The sequence below is a fragment of the Phacochoerus africanus genome, chromosome 3 (genome assembly GCF_016906955.1).
Source record: "Phacochoerus africanus isolate WHEZ1 chromosome 3, ROS_Pafr_v1, whole genome shotgun sequence".
NCBI classification, from domain to species: Eukaryota; Metazoa; Chordata; class Mammalia; order Artiodactyla; family Suidae; genus Phacochoerus; species Phacochoerus africanus.
Window position 1 is genome coordinate 65,070,776 of NC_062546.1, and position 21,347 is coordinate 65,092,122.

The 21,347-nt window shown below is 37.7% G+C and overlaps 1 protein-coding gene across 22 annotated transcripts in view; it reads left to right on the forward strand.

The window, feature by feature from the left end:
• NEB (nebulin) overlaps window positions 1–21,347 on the forward strand; it is a 220,175-nt gene that overhangs the window by 72,986 nt on the left and 125,842 nt on the right. For all 22 annotated transcript variants that reach the window (XM_047771926.1, XM_047771945.1, XM_047771947.1 and 19 more), the window contains exons 47-63: window positions 221–325; window positions 1,311–1,418; window positions 2,879–3,190; window positions 3,314–3,520; window positions 4,114–4,218; window positions 5,200–5,307; window positions 8,113–8,424; window positions 8,621–8,824; window positions 13,023–13,127; window positions 14,358–14,465; window positions 14,983–15,294; window positions 15,724–15,927; window positions 16,197–16,301; window positions 16,388–16,495; window positions 18,089–18,400; window positions 18,841–19,044; window positions 19,524–19,628. In XM_047771926.1, the coding sequence (XP_047627882.1) occupies window positions 221–325; window positions 1,311–1,418; window positions 2,879–3,190; window positions 3,314–3,520; window positions 4,114–4,218; window positions 5,200–5,307; window positions 8,113–8,424; window positions 8,621–8,824; window positions 13,023–13,127; window positions 14,358–14,465; window positions 14,983–15,294; window positions 15,724–15,927; window positions 16,197–16,301; window positions 16,388–16,495; window positions 18,089–18,400; window positions 18,841–19,044; window positions 19,524–19,628 (3,024 nt within the window). The remainder of the gene's footprint in view (window positions 1–220; window positions 326–1,310; window positions 1,419–2,878; window positions 3,191–3,313; window positions 3,521–4,113; window positions 4,219–5,199; window positions 5,308–8,112; window positions 8,425–8,620; window positions 8,825–13,022; window positions 13,128–14,357; window positions 14,466–14,982; window positions 15,295–15,723; window positions 15,928–16,196; window positions 16,302–16,387; window positions 16,496–18,088; window positions 18,401–18,840; window positions 19,045–19,523; window positions 19,629–21,347) is intronic.

Sequence of the window (21,347 nt, forward strand, 5' to 3'; positions counted from 1 at the left end):
TAGGAAGACAGGACGTTTTACTTTCCATCTTAATCCTCTTCATTGTCTTGTTTAAAAGAGCACCTTTTTTTTCTTTAAATTTAAGAAAAATAAGAGCTAGCTAATAAAATACAGAAAATATTAATATTTTTGTACAGTAATATATGTACTAAGTGACTTTTAAAAAATTTTTAAATACTGACTTCCCCTGGTTTTTTTCTTTTCTTTTTTAACTTTCCAGCATCTCTACAAACAAGCATGGGAGGCTGACAAGACCAAAGTCCACATCATGCCTGATATCCCGCAGATTATTCTGGCAAAGGCAAATGCAATTAACATGAGTGATGTAAGTAATTCCTCCAATGTCATTTTTCTTTCCCACCTATTTGAAGCAGTAAAAAAAATTAATGTCTCTATGATAAGAATGAATGTTTTGAAAATAAGAGTGGGAATCCACAAATGAGAATCTTTGTCTTTCTAATCTTGCTTTGCTAAGAGTGGGAATAGGCCTGTAGATGGGACTTGGGCCCAGAAGTTAGGAAGTTGAAGAACAGTTAGTCGGACTTTGTTCTAGGGGTGGGTACTTCTTACTAAACTAAGAGAATTTAAGAAAAGAGCTGAGAGCCCAGGATCAGAGAAAAAGGAAGAGTGAATCCCAGGGCTTTCTTTAGTTTCTCCACCAGCTTTTTGAGATGGTTCCAAAGAGGGAATCTTGGGAAAAATTAAATGGAATGGGAAGATGAACATTTTGAAGGACTTAGGTCAAGCCCCATAAGGAAAGTGCAGCACTTACTGTCAGAAAATGCATAGGTGTCTTATTTCACATCCTTTCTCATCCTAACCAGTTGTTAGGAAACCCTCAAATCCTATCAGTTTTGTTTTTCTTTTGTTAGTTTGATTACACAGGAATTTGGGATTGCAGACTTCTTTTTGGATTGTAGAATCCACACAATTATATAAATAAAAGTGTCAGCTGCAAAACAGTGAAGTCTTTTGATGTAAGAATGTGGCTATTTTGTAGGCTTCTTTCAAGTCTTACTTGACAAAATGCAGGTATCTACTGGGCTCTCATATTTTAAAAAAGTGTATTTACGACCTGATAGAGACCAGTACCTTTTATTTTTTTCTGGTGGTTTCTTGAAGATACTTTAATTTGTAATAGATTTTATTTTCAAATACATTTATATTACTTGTGAGAACATTAAACCACCAATGAAGCATTCTGCTGAGAGATTTAAAAAAAAAGATGTTGTGCTGCCAATTTATTCTTTTAAAATAAATCCAGACTTTCCTATTTAGAAAAAAACTATTTCCTTTGCCTTCCTTTGCAGAAACTCTACAAACTTTCTTTGGAAGAGTCTAAAAAGAAAGGCTATGATCTCAGAACTGATGCAATTTCTATCCAAGCTGCCAAGGCCTCAAGAGATATTGCAAGTGATGTAAGTCTGAAGGAACTTGGTCACCTGGGTGGAGGTTTCCAATCTACCAAAATAATAAGTGCCAAGTTCTAGAAACACCGGAGACAAAAGGCTTGGCTGTTAAGAAAGCCCCATTCTGTTCTGTGCATGCTTCTTAGCCTTACTCTTGTGTTTTCTCTGGTATTTCTGGAAAAAAACAACCACTACCAACAACAACAGAATGTCAACCACATGGTGACCACCTGGGTGTCAGCTCTCTGACTCATGAGATCTGGCTGAATTTACCTTGAACTCCATGAGGAGGTTTATGGCCTATAGAAATCCAAATCCCTTCACTAAGTTTCCTTAATGAAAGACTTGTGTTCTTGCCTCCTGCCTCTTAGGCTCTGTCTTCCTATCAATATGTCTCATGAAGGGGTGTGCTAGGGACCTTGATCTTTTGTGTTCATGATGGCTAATTATTAAATAATAAACTGTTTTTAAATAGTTGGTAGGTTGGTATCAGCCAAGGTAGGAACATTTATATCACAGAAATTGTCAAACACTACAAACTGGGGCTTGTCTCCCCAAGAGAGCTGGTGTGCTAACACACCACTGCCATGACGCATCACCTATATGAAACTCAATTCTTTCATTTGGTTGTTTCCACAAGAAATCCACTCACAGTGAGCATTTTATGATTTGGGGGTGATGGGAGGAGCACATTCAGAGCACTTAGCTGCCCCAGGAATTCTCTCTCTTTCCTCTTCCATCTCTGCTCTTCATCTTTCCTACCTACCCTTCCTACTCCCACATTGTTCTGAGAACTCCAAATTCTTTTCCTTCTACTGTGATGGAAAATTTGGTCCTCCCAGTTCTTAACCCCTAAGTTGCACATGCAAACTTACAAGAGATAGGCAGAATAAGGAGCTTTGTATGTATCAGAACCTCCCCACTATGGAGGGCCATTGAAGATAAGGAGTAAAATGTCTCCCCCGTTACATCAGTATAGAGAGTCTTCAAAGAAAAAGAGCTCCACAAATAAAATGCTAACCTAAAATTCTACTGTGTCTCTCATCACTGAGCCTATTCTCATCAGTGAAAGCCTGGCTGGGTGATTTCTCAGGGCAGCTTCAAACTGCTTAGAATGGTCTGCCTTTTTCCTCCCATTTGCCATACTCATTACCAACTAAAATTCTCTTTAACAATAGTGTATGTGTGGAAGTCAGTGTGCTATATCATCACAAGATCTGGGTTCTAGTCCTTAATGACCTTAGCAAGTCACTCATCTGTCTGGGTCTCAGCTTACTCATCTGTAAAATGAGGGTTGTAACAATAATTTGCTGTCTACCTCTCAAGGTATAGCTGTATCAGGTTACACAAATAAATGAGAACTGTAGAATTCTCTGTGTCTCACTTTTTATAAAATATAGGATATTGACACAAGGGTGATTTCTGGTCAAGGGAATTTCCCTGAATAAATATTCAAATTTTCTTCACAGTATAAATACAAACACAGTTATGAAAAGGAGAGGGGGAAGATGGTTGGCTTCCGAAATCTTGAGGATGATCCCAAATTAGTCCATTCCATGCAAGTGGCTAAGATGCAATCTGATCGGGAGTATAAGAAAAACTATGAGAAGACCAAGACCAGCTACCATACCCCTGCTGACATGCTCAGTGTCACGGCCGCCAGGGATGCCCAAGCCAACATCACCAACACCAACTACAAGCACCTGATTCACAAGTACATCCTCCTTCCTGATGCCATGAACATCCAGCTGTCCAAGAATATGAATCACATACAGAGTGATGTAAGGCTCTCTTTCTGGGTGATGGTTGCATTCCCAGCATAAGAAGGGAAGTTATAGTCTTCTATGGCACATTTTTGTGTTTGAATTGATAAGGTAAAGCAGAGGTGCTTCTTCTCTTTATAGAATGAATATAAGCAGGACTACAACGAATGGTACAAAGGGCTTGGTTGGAGTCCAGCTGGTTCCCTGGAAGTGGAGAAGGCCAAGAAAGCAACTGAATATGCCAGTGATCAGAAATACCGTCAACACCCTAGCAACTTCCAGTTTCAGAAGCTGAATGACTCCATGGACATGGTTCTTGCTAAGCAGAATGCGCATACCATGAACAAGGTAGACAGGACAGCAGTGCTTCCTTACAGCTCCTAGAAGGGCAGAGCTTGCAGACTCTGGCTCTTGTTGGGAAAGTTTAATTTGAGCCCACCACGTCTCTGCAGTGGCAGATAGTACCAAGGCCCTCCACCATTTTCTTCTGCTGTCTACCTCTTATTTTTATTTCCCTTGTCCTTCTAATTGAGTTAGAAATTATTGATTCCTTTAAATTACTTTTTAAAATCCAAGTTTGTGGTAGTTCCCATTGTGGCTCAGCAGTAATGAACCTGACTAGTAACCATGAGGATGTGGGTTTGATCCCTGTCCTCACTCAGTGGGTCAGGTGTTGCTGTGGCTGTCGTGTAGGCCGGCAGCTGTAGCTCCAATTTGACCCCTAGCCTGGGAACTTCCATATGTCATGGGTATAGCCCTAAAAATTGGAAAAAAAAATCTGAGTTTGTTTTTGATGTCTTTTCTGAATCTCATTTAATTACTAAATTAATTTAATCTAATTCAAATTGAGTGCATTCAAATACTATTATACATTTTTCTTTCCTGGTTGTCCTAAAAAGTTATTCAAATTTCAAATGTCTTTTTTTTTTTTAACTCTCTAGTACTTATACACCGCTGATTGGAACAAAGATAAAACCAAGATTCATGTGATGCCAGATACACCAGATATTTTACAAGCCAAGCAAAATCAAACACTCTTCAGTCAGGTAAACTCACATAACAATTTTGCTTGAAAGTAATTAAATGTATTAAATGATGCCATGGTATATAATTGATGTGAATGCTGAAGTGTTGGAAATGAATGATTCCAACTGGTTAGCATAGGGATGTTGCAAAATATGGTGGTTTAAAGCAAGAGCTTTGTCTGCGATTACATGTTCCATGGAGTAGACACTGTGCCTATTTTGTTACCAAAGCACTCACTATGCTTGGCACAGGGTAGAAAAATCAACAAATAGTTGTTGAAAGAAAAAATTGCACCAAACAGACTGGATATGAACATTGGTTTTTACCATTTATGAGTTGTATAATAATGTTTCCTCATTCCTAAAATTGGGCCCATAAAAGTGCCTTTGACACTGAATTGCTGTGAGAACCAAATGAGAAATTCTATGCAAAGCTCTGAGCATAGTGTCTGACACATAGTAAGCACTGGATGACCTTCAGCTATTTTTATTATTGTCCAGTGTTAACAAATTCAATGAATTTGATTCAGAAAATTTAACTCAATTATTGCACCTGACAAAAAGGTGTTTCATTATCTATTACTTTTTTCATTTAGCTAATTAAATTTTTGTAACTGGACTTTTTTTTCCCCTTAAATCAATTACTTTAACATCTGTGTTCACAATAATGAGCCTAGACTGTACTTAACTGCAGGGGAAAGATACCTGAGATATATGGTATGACCATATTGTGTCTGAACAGAAAAGGCCATGCTCAATTATACTACAGGGTGGGCAGAGGAGGGGGTCTCAGAGACCCCCCCCAAAAAAAAAAACCTGAAGCCAGATCATGTGATGCTAAGTCAGTGCTTTTTTTGTTTGTTTGTTTCATTTTTATCTGTATCTTTAGCCATAAGGAAGATTTTGTTGGAATCTGATGTCTACTCTTTAGGTAAACTTTTATTTAATAATCTATTGGGGTTTTAATATACATTGAATAATGTTAAATAATTTAATTTTCAGAAACTCTATAAACTTGGATGGGAAGAAGCTTTGAAGAAAGGCTATGATCTCCCAGTTGATGCCATTTCTGTACAGTTGGCCAAAGTTTCAAGAGACAATGCTAGTGATGTAAGTATAGTTTGACCTCTACAAGGATGTACTGCTGTCTGAATCCATTGCCTTAATGCTGGTAATGACTTTTACAGGTAGTGTAAAACCACCCCCTTCATCTTCTCCTACCCTAGTCCCTTATCCCAAATTCATGCTTCTTTCTCACTGATTGAATATCAAAAAGGAGCTTCCTAAGTAGAGACTAAGCCAGAGGACCTACAAGATTCATGACACTGAGATGTTATGTTTCTAGACCTTGTGAAAGAACCAGAGATTTCTATTTTCCCTGCTTGCGTGCAAATAGTTTTCCCATTTTCTACTTGTCTATTTTAAACAAATTCAAAGTGCCAGATAATAAATAACCTCAAAAACCTGATGTTAATAGATTTTTCTTTGCGCATATTTAAAGTTTATTTAGCCCATCCTTGTATTTACACAATTATAATAAATTATTAGCTCAGGGCATAGAAAATAAAGGAAGTTACAGGAATTTAGGTTTAAGATACAGAGGACTTAATTTTCCCCTGGATATCTAGTCAAAAGTTACAAGGATATTCGCTCTTCAAGGCAACTTCTACTTACGACTAGAAAGGGTAGTAAATGTGGTGAATAAATCAGTTATAATTCCTATTGATTAATTAAGTTTCTTTAAATATTTGACTTAGATATTCTGCAAATACAAAAACATATCATTTTTCTAATCCCCCTCAAAACTAACCACAAAAAATTCAGAGAACCTTAATTATAAAAAAAAAAAACCACAACAGAATTTCATAAGGAAGTACTTTTTTCTGTTTTCTTTCCCCTTTTCGGCCACACCCATGGCATACGGAAGTTCCCAGGCCAGGGATTAAAATCTGAGCCACAGCTGCCACCTACACCACAGCTGCAGCAATGTTGGATCTTTAACCCATTGCGCCACAGCGCGAACTCCAGGAAGCCCAACCTCTTAATCAGAAACTTAAAACAAGGATTTGATTTGGAAAGAAAGAGTATCTAAAGACAGAATCTGACGATAAATTCTAAGAATAAAAGGGAAGATTCTATTTCAGTTCATCTGTGGCACTCCAGAAGTGTTGGGAAATTAATTAGATGACATGGTATTACATACTCTGCAGCTTGTAGGTCAATACCTCATTAAAATGAATCAATGTGATGATGAACCTGAAGTATTAGTGATTCTTGAATGGTCCCCAGAAAATAAACTCATTTTCAGTTAATGTCATATGTTCCCCATGAGGTATAAATAGTCTAGGAAATAAAGAAATTGCTTCAATACTTTGCTAACAGCACAACATTTGATGGTACCTAATTTCTTTTTGTGTGAATTTGTTAGAACCTTTAGAAATCTTACCCTAAAATTAAATTACCTGTAAATGAGTTTACCACCATTGTAGAGAGTATATCTCCTCTCAGTTTCAAATGGTTCTTGCCTCTATACAATTTAAGGAAATTAGAGCTATCTATAATGAGTACTTAATTTAATATTAAGTTAAAATAGGATTTAGAGTTAGAAGATAACTTAAATGTTATTTAATCCAATCTCCCACTCAACATCCTACCTTTTCTCCATTCCAACAGGTCTCTGGGTACTTACAGATATAAGAATTTTTGTGTACTTTTGGGCAGGTCATTTCCTTGTTGGATCATCTCTGATTATCAATGTATCTTTCCTTATTTTGCTTAAAACATGTTACTGATCAGCCCTCAGTCTGTATTCCAGAACACCACAAAGTAATGTATTTGCTCTTCCACTTGATATCCCTTCAAGCATTTCAAGTTTACTTACTCTCCTTTGGTTTTAGCTTTATAAATCCTTTAATCTTCTGATCATCCCACTTGTAATTTATTCTATTTTTTCAAAACTCCTCTCAAAATAGAATACCTCAAAATTCATTGTTGTTTTCCTGTTTCAAGTCAGGCTAAGTAAAGGAGCTTTTGATTTGTTTTTACTTGTGCCCTGAAAAAATCTTTTACAAAAATCTCATTTTTTATAAAAAATTTATCAGCCTATTTTGAGCTTATGGTCCCTTTAAACTGCTGAATATTTTTAATATACATGACCATGAAGCTGAACGTCAAGAAAGAGTAGAACCTACTTTTGTTAAGTATAATGCGTGTTCAGCATCCAGTATCAAGTTAATGCTATTATTCCTATCATTATTATTATCTCTGCTGTTTTGTTATCCAGTATGAGTGTGAGTTTTTCCCAACTGAATCTAAATACTGGATTTCACTATTATTTTCTTAAATTTATGTAGTTCATTTCGACTCATCTTGGCAATATGTTGAGATCTTGTGTAATTTTCTTTCTAGTCTAACATATTTAACTGTTTTTGTGTGCATGAAGATATGGATCCTGAAACGGACAAGTTCATACGACATAACTACATGGCAAACCACTAAAAAAAAAACCCCATTGCTTAATAAATTAATCTACAAGATTAGCTCTGTTCATCAAGTCTGAATCTTACCTTTTTTTTCTTCTGCTGTGCAACCATACTTTTCCATCATAAAGGATATCACAGGAGCTTTATCATACACTACACTAGAGTTGGCATATATGATGTCTAGCACATTCCAGCAAATATTCCTGCCTCTAATTGGATTTAATTTCTCATCATAACCTGTCCTGATTCTCAGCCCCATTGCTTTTTTTTTTTTTTTTTTTGGCTAGCCTCCTCTTAAGTTTTTATATTTCTAAGTTAACATAGACATCCTTATTCTCATTTCAGTTTTGGAAAACAAGCATGCAAACAAAGCAAACTGAGTTTAACTTTACCTGTGTTTATGTTAAAAGAGAACTGTTTCCTCTGATTCCAGTTTAAATATAAACAAGGCTACCGCAAGCAACTTGGGCACCATATTGGATTCCGGAATCTACAAGATGATCCAAAGCTTGTGTTGTCAATGAATGTAGCTAAAATGCAGAGTGAAAGAGAATACAAAAAGGACTTTGAGAAGTGGAAAACCAAGTTCACCAGCCCAGTGGACATGTTGGGAGTGGTACTGGCCAAAAAATGCCAGGCTTTGGTCAGTGATGTGGACTATAAGAACTACCTGCACCAATGGACATGTCTGCCTGACCAGAATGATGTTATTCAAGCTAAAAAGTCTTATGAACTACAGAGTGAGGTCAGTTTCTACTAAATCTCATAGTTTATATATTACTTCATGTCTTATATGAGTAGTCATTTAGTTATAGAAAGACAGATACTAGAAAGATAAATTATTATTGAATATCAAAAAATCCATCTGTAATGCATAGAATTGCTTGCATTGAGGGTCCAGATAAGGATGGGCTTTTGACGGTTTCTTTGTATTTTCACAGAATTTGTATAAATCTGACCTTGAGTGGCTGAGAGGAATCGGATGGAGTCCCCTGGGTTCTTTGGAAGCAGAAAAGAACAAGAGGGCTTCAGAAATCATCAGTGAGAAGAAATATCGCCAGCCTCCAGACAGAAACAAGTTCACCAGCATTCCTGATGCTATGGACATAGTTCTGGCAAAGACAAATGCCAAGAATAGGAGTGATGTGAGTAACTCTTTGGAAATAAAGAAATTCTAGCACCTGATGTCTGATAGGTGCTCAGTAGTACTTGCTTAATAATTTAATAGAATAACATGGCATCACATCACACAGCATAGCCCAGCACAGCATAATGTCTTATATTTAGTTGCTTCATTTGAATGATCAATTATCCTACAATGGATGGTGTAAAAATTTTAGTATCAATTTTTGTCATTCAAAGCTTGCTTGCTTATTTATTTATCCAAAGTGTAATGATAAAACTATTTACCATATCTTTTTCTTTGAAACTTGAGTGCATTAAAGACCCAAATTTTGTTGGGATAGAACGTCTATAAGGCAGATATTCTGAGTAACTTGTACAGGAATAGTGGAAATGTTATAAAGAGTATATTTTCTCCCAAGTGATTTTAATGCATTTCATTTAGCTGAATCAAGATTGATAACTATATGCATACATATATTTTTTTCCTGTCTCCTACTTATTTCCTTCTCCAGCACTGACACCAGTATATAGCATGTAATAGGTGTTCAGTAAGTACTTACTGAATGAAATAAATGCAAGATAAATATGCAGAGTAATTCTCTGCAGAGAAAGGAAAGATTATTTATCACCACTCAGAAACATAACCCTGAAAATTACAGAAAGTTAAATTATGTGCACTGAGATTCTGGAGCTGATAAGAAAGTTTAAATAGATGTATAGTAATATTGATCCCCTTGCTGTACAATGGGAAAATAAAAAAAAGTATTTGGATAGCAGAAGCATCTAAGTATATATAACATGCTATATATTTTGGTATATTTATTGCATGTGTCATATACATATATATTCAGTTATTTTTCTTTTTATGGCCGCACCTATGGCATATGGAAGTTCCTGGGGGTAGAAATCCAATTGGAGCCGCAGCTGCCAGCCTATACCACAACCGTGGCAGCACCAGATCTGAGCCACATCTGCAACCTATGCTGCAGCTTAGGGCAATGCCAGATCCCTAACCCACTGAGTGAGGCCAGGGATTGAACTCACATCCTCAGAGAGACAAAGTTGGTCCTCAACCCCCTGAGCTGTGATGGAAACTCCATTAGTTTTAATATGATATACATAGGCCCATAACCAGCATATGGTAAACATTTAATAAATTGTATCTTCTCTCTTCCCAATCAACCCTTCCTAGACTTCTTGCAATGTTGATATCCCAAATTTATAGTAAATACTGACCTGTCAATCTAATTATGAATGTTAATGTGTCTATTTTTTTCTTTTTATGATAGAAATTTGAATCTAACAGGCCGACTAGTGAAGCAGCAAATTTATGCAAGATATTTCCCCCTTTAGGATCAAAGTTTCTTGCCTCTCCATGAAACAGGGTTGTTTACAAAGTTCTGAACTCATATGGTGGCCAAGCAAAAAACCCTGGATCATGAAACTTGTCAACATCAATTTCTCAGGACAGACCTCCCCAACAATGTGCCCTAGTTACAGGCCTCAGGCCTCAGGAGAGGGCCACCAAAGTCCTAGAGCTGCTGTCTCTCCTTCTTTTTTTTTTTTTTCTTTTGTCTTTTTGGGCTGCACCTTCAGCATATAGAGGTTCCCAGGCTAGGGGTCGAATTGTAGCTGTAGCTGCAGGCCTTCACCACAACCATAGCAATGCCAGATCCAAGCCGCGTCTGTGACCTACACCACAGCTCACGGCAACGCCAGATCCTTAACCCATTTAACAAGGCCAGGGATTGAACCCATGTCTTCATGGATACTAGTCAAGTTCTTTAACCACTGAGCCACATCTCTCCTTCTGAAGAGACCAATACATCTATTTTAGTATAAACAAATATTAGCTTTTTTCTCTGTTTTCCATGGGATGAAAGTGACACATGCCATCAAAGAAATGGTCCAACTTAGTGGTTCTCAACTAGGGACAGTTTAGTCCCACAGGGGACATCTGGCAACACCCAGAGACCTTCTACTGGCATCTAGTGGTGGATAGAAAACAAGGATGCTGCTGAATATCCCAGAATATGCAGGACAGCTCCCCAACAACAAAGAGTCATCCAGTATGCAATGCCAGTAGTCCTGAGGTTGAGAAAAATCTGATCTTTCTTAATCAGAAAATTTAGTATAAAACCAGGATAAATATATATGGAAATTCACCGGCCTTGCTTTGTCGTAATCCTGATGGTCTTAATCAGTTTCTCTAGGTTATATGGACCATTGTGAGCATGTTTAGGAAGGAGAAATACGCCAACCCCACGCATCCCATGTGGCACACCTCAAAGGGAAATTGACAAGTCCAAGGATCCAATGAGACTAAAATTTTTTATATTCAAATAATTTCAGGCATGCAGAAAAAGTTGAAAATAGTGCAGATAATTTACATATGTGTATGTACATATGTATATATCTCTCTCTTCACCCAGACTTCCCAGTTGTTAGCTTTTGCCACATTTGCCTTTTTTCTTGATTGTTCCCCCCCCTTTCTCTTTCCCATGTGTGTGTGTGTGTGTGTGTGTGTGTGTGTGTGTGTGTGTGTGTAAGTCGCTTCCTGTCACCAGTCTGCCCCTAAATACTTCAGTGTGTAGTTCCTGAAAACAAGAACATTCTCTCGTATAACCACAGTGCAATGATCAAAACCAGTAGTGTTAAAATAATACTAGCCTCAGAATTTGCTCCATTTTTTTTTTTGTCTTTTTGTTGTTGTTGTTGCTATTTCTTGGGCCGCTCCCGCAGCATATGGAGGTTCCCAGGCTAGGGGTTGAATTGGAGCTGTAGCCACCGGCCTACGCCAGAGCCACAGCAACGCAGGATCCGAGCCGCGTCTGCAACCTACACCACAGCTCGTGGCAACGCCGGATTGTTAACCCACTGAGCAAGGGCAGGGACCGAACCCGCAACCTCATGGTTTCTAGTCGGATTCGTTAACCACTGCGCCACGACGGGAACTCCAAGAATTTGCTCAATTCTACCACAAGTATTTTCTATAAAGTAAAAAATATTTTCTGATCCAGGACCCAATCTAAGACCACTCATTGAATTTGTCATGTCTTTTTTTCCTTTAACCTGAGCTGGTTCCTTACTTCTTTGTCTTCCAAGTCCTTACATTTGTGAAGTGCACAGGCCAGTTGTTTTGTGGAACCTTCCTAAATTTGAGGTTTGTCAAGTGTTTCCTCATTCAGGTTTTGTATTTTTAGCAGGATAGCACATGTTTTGTCTTCCACACATTGTATCAGCTGGCACGTGATAATAATCTGTCCCATTAATGATAATTTTAACTATAATTACTTGGTTAAAATGGTGTCATCAGTTTTATCCACTGTCTAGCTATTATTTTATTCTTTGTAATTGATAAGTATCTTGTAGGGAGATTCTCTGACAATGCAAACATTAATTTCACCCCCTAGTTTGAGGAAATCAATGAGATTTTTGTTTGGGTCTCATTGTCGTCTCTCTCTCTTTTTTTTTTTTTTGGCCTTTTGCCTTTTCTAGGGCCGCTCCTGCGGCATATGGATGTTCCCAGGCTAGGGGTCTAATCAGAGCTATAGCCACTGGCCTACGCCACAGCAATGCAGGATCCGAGACTCTGGATCGCCGACCCACTGAGCAAGGCCAGAGATTGAACCCGCAACCTCATGGTTCCTAGTTGGATTCGTTAACCACTGCGCCACGACGGGAACTCCCCTTTGTGGGTCTCTTGAAGAAAGTCTGAGGATGACTCTGGGACACACAAGAGATTGTGATAAATTCTCATGTAAAATCCTTTGAGGGAATCCTGATTTCCCCCAAATGATTATGAGGTATAACTATATAATAAACCACATAGGATATGAGACTCCCTAATTTCTAGATATACCTCGAATATATCATCTTTTCAGAAGATAAGGCTGTCTCCCAATTAAACACTGAGGGAGACTTTTATAATCCAACAGGCATAAAACTATTATTCCATTGGATAATTTTGGCGAAGTCTTTAATTAAGTTGATTTCTTACAGGCATGGTTATCTGTAACTTTGAAAAGGTAATCTATAACCTATATTTTGTAAGGTAATTATGTCTCAGAGAAGTCAAGAAATAACTTATTAACTGATTATGCTACTAGTTGTAATTCTTAATTTAGATCAATTTAAGTTAAGTAATAATGTTTAAAGTGAATTATGTCACTCCCTAATCTAACACCACCACTGAAAATCCCTTATTTCTCATTTTAGAGACTTTATAGAGAAGCTTGGGATAAGGACAAGACTCAAGTCCACATCATGCCTGATACACCTGACATTATTCTGGCTAAAGCAAATTTAATCAATTCAAGTGATGTAAGTTTCCACATTGAGCCTGTGTTTTCAGAAAGCTCATTTTAATTGCTTCTAAGGCAGTGAATTTATTGGGAAGTTATTTTGAATACTTGAATCATTTGAATTAACAAACTACATATGACTTAGATCCCCATTCAGTGGCTTTTAGCTTGAACATCAAAATAATTGATACTCCCAAGTCAGAGTTGGAAGGATGTGCCCTCTGTTCCTTGTAGTCTGTTATTACACATATCACAAGGTAATGGTTTGTATAGCTCCTCCCTATGTGGATAGAAACTCTTTGGAGGCAGAGACAATTCCTGTTGATGTGCAGTGCTTAGCTGGTATGGTGCCTGATAGTCATGAAATTTAATAAAATTTGAATGAGTGAGCATAAAAACCCATGCAGGATAATTTCTTTTTTATTTTTATTGTCATCAAAGCATAATTTCTTGAAATGTATAAATGTAAAAGTTAAACATTTTAAAGACAAATTCTAGACCCTAATACAAAGACTTCAGCTTAAATAATGTACTGGAGTAATGCCACAAAGTACTAAAACATGAAAACAAGTCCAAGATCAGTAGGTACTTATAAACAATCTAGTTTCTGAATAAAGCACATTGAATTACAGTCTCAATTAGTTAATTCTGTACAAATCTGAAGAAATAAATGATATAACTTAAGCTTTTTTAATTCAATATTTAAACTTTCCTCAAAAAAAATCTTACATTTTAAAAATTATGAAGAACTTTGTTTCTTACCTATAAATGTAGACCCTACTTTGGATGGCCTTATACTGTGAAATAAACTCTATTTCACAATGTGTTAGCTACATGGAAGAGATATCCCATTAGGCGTGATTTTTCCCCACTTAGAGGTGTTAGATGGAAAGGCATTGCTCTTTTCTAACAAAAACTTCTAATGAAACACTCAAAGTTAATTGGAAAACAGCACCTAACTGATATTTCATTTCTCTACTGGTTTACTTCTGTTTCATTCTCATAAATATCTGGAAAGAGCTGACATTTCCTTCTATTGATCTAGGTAATTAAAGAGCTTTAAGGTTTAAAACAGGATCATCAGCAATCAATGGGCATAATTTCCGATTACATTTGAGTGTCCTAGAGCACAGATGGTATTCTCATGAACTTAAAATATTTAGCACGTTGGATTCATTATGCTGCAGATGTTGATGGAAAATAGTTTTGTTTTGTTTTTTACTTCAAAGTGATCTTCATCTCTTAACAGAAACTCTACCGAATGGGTTATGAGGAGCTGAAGAAAAAAGGTTATGATCTTCCTGTTGATGCCATACCAATCAAAGCAGCAAAAGCATCCCGAGAAATTGCCAGTGAAGTAAGACTTTATACCTTGTTTCTATTGATTGGATTGCAATTTTCACTTCAAAGCAGGCTCAATTTAAATTTTTTTAAAAGTGAAATCTTCCTGGTTTTTTATTATAAAGACTACATTGAATTTTTTTAATTTATTTTTTATTGTTATTTTCCCCAACACACTTATTTTTCCCCACTGTACAGCATGGGGACCCAGTTACACATACATGTATACATAATTTTTTCTCCCATTGTCATGCTGCATTGTAATTGAATAGTGTCTTCCAAGTAAGAGACTAAAACAGAGTGAAATGATTCCAGAGATGCAGTGTGGGATGAGGATAAGCTCAAGGATGCATTTCTTATGTATAGCATTTGTAACAGGATTTAGCCTGTAATCTTTCCTATCAAAAACCCCTCAAATCTGTGGCTCTCTAGCCTTAGTGAAATATTTAGGATGAATGTGCTTTGTAATTTGCCACAACGATGGTAACATAAGTTAATCTTGAAAGGAATGAGACTTTTTTTTTTCCCTTTAGTACAAGTATAAGGAAGGTTTTCGCAAGCAGCTTGGGCACCATGTTGGAGCCCGGAACATCGAAGATGACCCCAAAATGATGTGGTCCATGCATGTGGCCAAGATCCAGAGTGACCGGGAGTACAAGAAGGACTTTGAGAAGTGGAAGACCAAGTTCAGCAGCCCAGTGGATATGCTGGGGGTGGTGCTGGCCAAGAAGTGCCAGACTTTGGTCAGTGACATAGACTATAAGAACTACCTGCACCAGTGGACGTGCCTGCCCGACCAGAGCGATGTCATCCACGCTCGGAGGGCCTATGATCTCCAGAGCGACGTGAGTCTAAGACTTCTTTGGCCAACAAAACACCATGTCTGCCTTCCTAAGTATCAAAATTTCCCCCAAATAAGGGGAGCTGAATGTACACAACTTAGTTCTGCTTCCCTGGACTAATGCTCACACTCTATCTGGTCAGCCAAACATCTGGAAGCATCATTATTGCCACAAAGAAAGAACGAGCAAAGTATTCATTGCTTTGGTAGAAACCTCTAGATTGTTGACTAGTAGAGTTGGATTATTCTCTCCATTCTGCTGTTTAAAATGTTTTTCAAAATATGTTTCTGAGGAATATTTTGTTGACTCACAAAATACACCAAACCTAAAAATTTCCCAAGAATTCAAGCATTATAATATAATACAATTTTTTATTTCTTTAGGGGCATATCATTATTCTTATATTTAGTGGTTTATCACTTACAATTTCAGAACTTGTACAAGTCTGACCTTCAGTGGCTCAAAGGCATTGGCTGGTTACCTAGTGGCTCTCTTGAGGATGAGAAAAACAAGAGAGCTACCCAGATTTTGAGTGACCATGTTTACCGTCAGCACCCAGATAAATTCAAGTTTTCCAGCCTCATGGACTCCATTCCAATGGTTTTGGCAAAGAACAATGCTATTACCATGAACCACGTAAGTCCTTTCTTTACTTGAGGGGGGTATTAATGTTTGTATGTGTGCATGTAAACACTGAAATCTGTTTCTATAGAAGAAAAACCACATTCCATTCTTTGTCTTGGTATTAAAGTGGTTTTTTAGTAAGTATTGTTCTTCTTACTAATGTGAGACATTAGCAGAAGGTGTCATAAGTATTGATTCATGAAAGGGACTCTCTTTACTCTTAATAAGAACCAGAGTCCTAACTGGCCTGTTCCAGTCACATCTGTTTGTTTTTGTTTCAGCGCCTCTATACAGAAGCTTGGGATAAAGATAAAACCACTGTCCACATTATGCCAGATACCCCTGAAGTTTTACTAGCTAAGCAAAACAAAATAAATTACAGTGAGGTAAGCAATACATTCATGGTGCATGATCTGTTTTTCTTATCCTGTACTTTATAGATCAAATTTAGGATTATTTGTGTCTATTTCAGAAACTCTATAAACTTGGCCTGGAAGAAGCCAAAAGAAAAGGCTATGACATGCGGCTGGATGCCATTCCCATCAGGGCGGCTAAGGCCTCCAGAGACATTGCAAGTGAAGTAAGTGCATCTGAAGAGTTTCTTGCCTCAGCTTTGGCTCAAAGGTTTTTTCCTCCCTCAAGGATTTATAGTAGAGCAGGCAAGAGAAGAGGCTCAGATTCTTTTTAACAGTCTTTTCTAAGTAAATAGGTTAAAAATAGTAATGAATCTCTCGACTTAGGCTAACTTCCATCTATGGTTGAGTCCATAGCAACATGCATTTCAAAATATTATCCATTTCCTGATGGACAAAAGCATTGGATACTTGACTTTAACTCAGACAGCCCTTTGGCTTTTCCATATGATGTATACTTATATACAATTGAACTCATTATAGGATTCTCTCCAAATCCAGCCCATTCCCTGTGAACCAATGAACCTACAAGGGCTGAATAAATGGGACACATTATTTATTCCCTTTAAAGTCCAACGATCTATGTACACAATATGTTTTTATCTGCATCCTATGATTGGCTGTGATATTTACTTTTTTTTTGTCTTTTTTTTTTGCCTTTTCTTGAGCCGCTCCTGTGGCACATGGAGGTTCCCAGGCTAGGGGTCTAATCAGAGCCGCTGGTCTATGCCAGAGCTGCAGCAACTCGGGATCTGAGCCACGTCTGCAACCTACACCACAGCTCACGGCAATGCCGGATCTTTAACCCACTGAGCAAGGGCAGGGACCGAACCCGAAACCTCATGGTTCCTAGTCGGATTCGTTAACCACTGAGCCATGATGGAAACTCCAGATATTTAATTTCTTTAAAAGATGCATTTGCGGAGTTCCCGTCGTGGCGCAGTGGTTAACGAATCCGACTAGGAACCATGAGGTTGCGGGTTCGGTCCCTGCCCTTGCTCAGTGGGTTAACGATCTGGCGTTGCCGTGAGCTGTGGTGTAGGTTGCAGACGCTGCTCGGATCCCGCATTGCTGTGGCTCTGGCGTAGGCCAGTGGCTACAGCTCCAATTCAACCCCTAGCCTGGGAACCTCCATATGCTGCGGGAGCGGCCCAAGAAATAGCAACAACAACAACAACAAAAAAGACAAAAAAGACAAAAAAAGAAAAAAAAAAGATGCATTTGCTCACATTTCTAGAAGCTTTTATCCATTTATTTATTTTGTCCATGAAGTCAAAAGTATATTTTCTCTTTATTTCCAAAATATGGAAAGTAACCATCATATGTTAAAAATAAATATTCAATAATCACAGAAGTGTTAAAAGTACTAATATATACCAATATAATGAGATACCTGCTGCCATTAAAATCTGTTTGTGGAATATATTTAATAACACAGAAAAATGTTTATATGATGACTGAAAAAAGCAAGCGCAAGCCCACATACAGTATGACTTCTAATTTTATTCTCTTTCTCACACACAAAAATCCATTTTCATCAGCAATTATTGTTAAAGGAATAGTGTCTTAATTTTTATTTTATTTTTTGCATACACATACAAGCTTTATTTTGTAAATGGTTTACATGATCCAGGTGCACATGTTATTTGTATATTCAGGGGGAAAACCTTATGTTTTTAATGAGTAGGAAAATCTGAGCCTGGTAATTACTTTAGACTAAAAGTTAAAATTGGTGACAATCAGTATTTTTCTTCTTCTAGTTCAAGTACAAAGAAGGCTATCGTAAGCAGCTCGGCCATCACATAGGTGCCCGAGCAATACATGATGACCCCAAGATGATGTGGTCCATGCACGTGGCCAAAATCCAGAGTGACCGGGAGTACAAGAAGGACTTTGAGAAGTGGAAGACCAAGTTCAGCAGCCCAGTGGATATGCTGGGGGTGGTGCTGGCCAAGAAGTGCCAGACTTTGGTCAGTGACATAGACTATAAGAACTACCTGCACCAGTGGACGTGCCTGCCCGACCAGAGTGATGTCATCCATGCTCGGCAGGCCTACGACCTCCAGAGTGATGTGAGTACTGAGGATCATAATGATGTGCAAAGGTGGGGAATCAGTGAATTAACACATCTTGGATAGGTGGCACCAAGCTCACCAACCTCTGCAAACAAGGAATAATATTTCCTCTTTCCCTATGAGTGTTAAATGTCTAACCTTGCAGACCAAAAACAAATATTATCTGATACCCTGTCTCTCCACCAAACTGTATTTCCAAGAGTGTTCTCATTTTATTTCATATTCTTTAGATGAACATATCTTTTCCAGGAGTCCCCTGGTGGCTTAGCGGTTCAGGATACAGTGTTGTCACTGCTGTGGCTTGAGTTCAATCCCTGGCCCAGGAATTTACACATGCTGTGGGTGCAGCCCCCCCACCCCATTAGTTAATTAATAAAAAAAAAGAAAATGTTTTTCCAAATCAGAGATACATATTGATTGACTATTTGTGTCAACAGAATATGTACAAGTCAGATCTGCAATGGTTGAGAGGCATCGGCTGGGTTCCCATTGGCTCTTTGGATGTGGAAAAATGCAAAAGGGCAACTGAAATTTTGAGTGATAAAATCTATCGCCAGCCTCCAGACACATTCAAATTTACCAGTGTGCCTGATTCTCTGGAACAAGTGTTGGCCAAGAACAACGCCATCAACATGAACAAGGTAAGGCTTCAGAATTCACAGAACCAAGGCAGGATTCCTAAAGCTGAACCAAAGAAGAAGAAGTGTGATCAGGAAAAGAAAGAAACAGAGCACTGAGCCACAAAAGATATCCATCTGTCTATCTACCTATATCTATCCACATCTGTCTACCTAATATCTATGTCATTTATATTTTAATATTTACTTTAGTAATTGTTCAATGGTTTTGATAAAAGGGCACATTTTTATGGGAAATCGTGTCTGCATAAAAGATATTCTAAATTTTACTAATACACATTTCAGATTATCAAAAGGCACTCATATGATATTTGTTTTATTATGAACTGATAACTTTACTTGAAGATATGTTTTTAAATACATAATGTGTATAATGTGCATAGCTTTTTGTTATCTTTCTTTACAAAGTTCTTGTGGCCCTGAAATTTCTATTAGTTATACACTGAATTTTTCCTGATGACTTTTTATATTTTCCTTGCTAGCGTTTATACACAGAAGCCTGGGACAAAGACAAGACCCAGATCCACATCATGCCTGATACACCAGAAATTATGTTGGCAAGAATGAACAAGATCAACTACAGTGAGGTGGGAGCAGACACTAATTCTATGACATCTATATGGTACTTTGTATTTCAATTAATCTCTTTCGTGGTGATGTATTATTACATGACAACTTTCTGAAGAAGCTATTTTATTTGCTTCATGTGAATACCAGCTCTTGCATTTCTCAATCATCATCCTAAACATCCATTTTCAAGTAACACAAATTGTCATTTAGGAAGTACAAATTTTAAGGATTAATGAGTTAAGCAGTAACCTGAAGATTAATTAGACTTTCCTCTTTCATTAATTTTTTAAGTTAGGAAATTAGCAGTAGACAAAAATGCATTGATCTCCTCCTTATGCTTCATAGCTGTGCTAAATACATTTTCCATGTATGATTTACTTTTCCTAAATTGTACTTTAGGGTCAAAATTTAAGATTTGTAATGTATAAGTTTTAAGTCAAATGCTAAAATCACAGTACAATCAAATAACATTGAGAGACAGACAGAGACAGAGAGGTTCTGGCAGCATATACAATATAACAGTAAATAGCAAGTCCATATCCTATTCACTCTCTGTGGGCACAGGGCCATGTGCCCCCGTATCAGAATCACAGATGTTTAGGCTGAGAGGTTAACCTCTCCTCTAGTGCAAGAGTCTTAGTCTAGGCCGTTGTCATCCTGCCTTTGCTTAAGTGTTCTCAGTGACAAGGAGCTTATCTCACCAATCAACCCACTTGTTTTGGAAAGTTCCATTAGAAGGTTCTTCTCATGTTTTGGGTCAATGGTTTCTCTCTGCAGACCCACACAGTCCTCTGAGAACGTACAGAAACGATCTGTGCCACCTCCACGGAGATGGAGATAGCAGCTGTGGGGCCGCACCCCAGGTTCTCTTTCTAATCCAAGCATCCCAAGTTCCCGGGCATTGCTCCCATGATATCCCTGCTAGAACATGACCCTCAGAACCAAACCCTGTCCTATGACTGAGGACTGACTAGTGAAGATTACACTTGACATTGCATTTCCTTGTCTGGATATTTGCCCTCTGTTGCTGGACCCTGTGCCTTAGGCTCTTGGGTGACTGTGTCACTGCTGGTGCACATGGGACTTGGAGTCAACCAAGACCCTAAGACAATTTACATTGACTTCCTTTATACTGTGTTTATACACTTGGCAATTTAAATCCCAGTGCAAAGACTGACATTTATTTCTTTGCAATTTCTTTTGTTTATTGGGATAGAATTGATTTACAATATTGTATTAACTTTAGGTTTACGGCAAAGTGAGTGAGTTTTCTATACATACGTATATCTGTTCCTTTTTCCCATACAGATTTTTACAGAATATTGACCTCCCTGTGCTATACAGTAGGTCCCTGTTAAATATCTCCCCTTTATATAGTAGTGTGCATGTGCCAATCCCATCCTTCCAGGTTATCCCTCCCGCCTCAGTTTCCCCCTTGGTAACCTTTTTTGATCTCAAAATCTTTGATCCTATTCCTGTCCTGCAAAAAGTTCTTTTGTATCATTTTGAAATTGGATTCCACATGTAAGTGATATCATATGATAACTTATCTTTCTCTGACTTACTTCACTTAGTATAATAATTTCTAGGTCCATCCATGTTGCTGCAAATGACGTTATCTCATTCTTTTTTATGGCCAAGGAATAGTACATTAGGTGTGTGTGTGTGTGTATATATATATATATATATATATACACACACACACAACACATCTTCATTACCCAATCCTCTGTCAA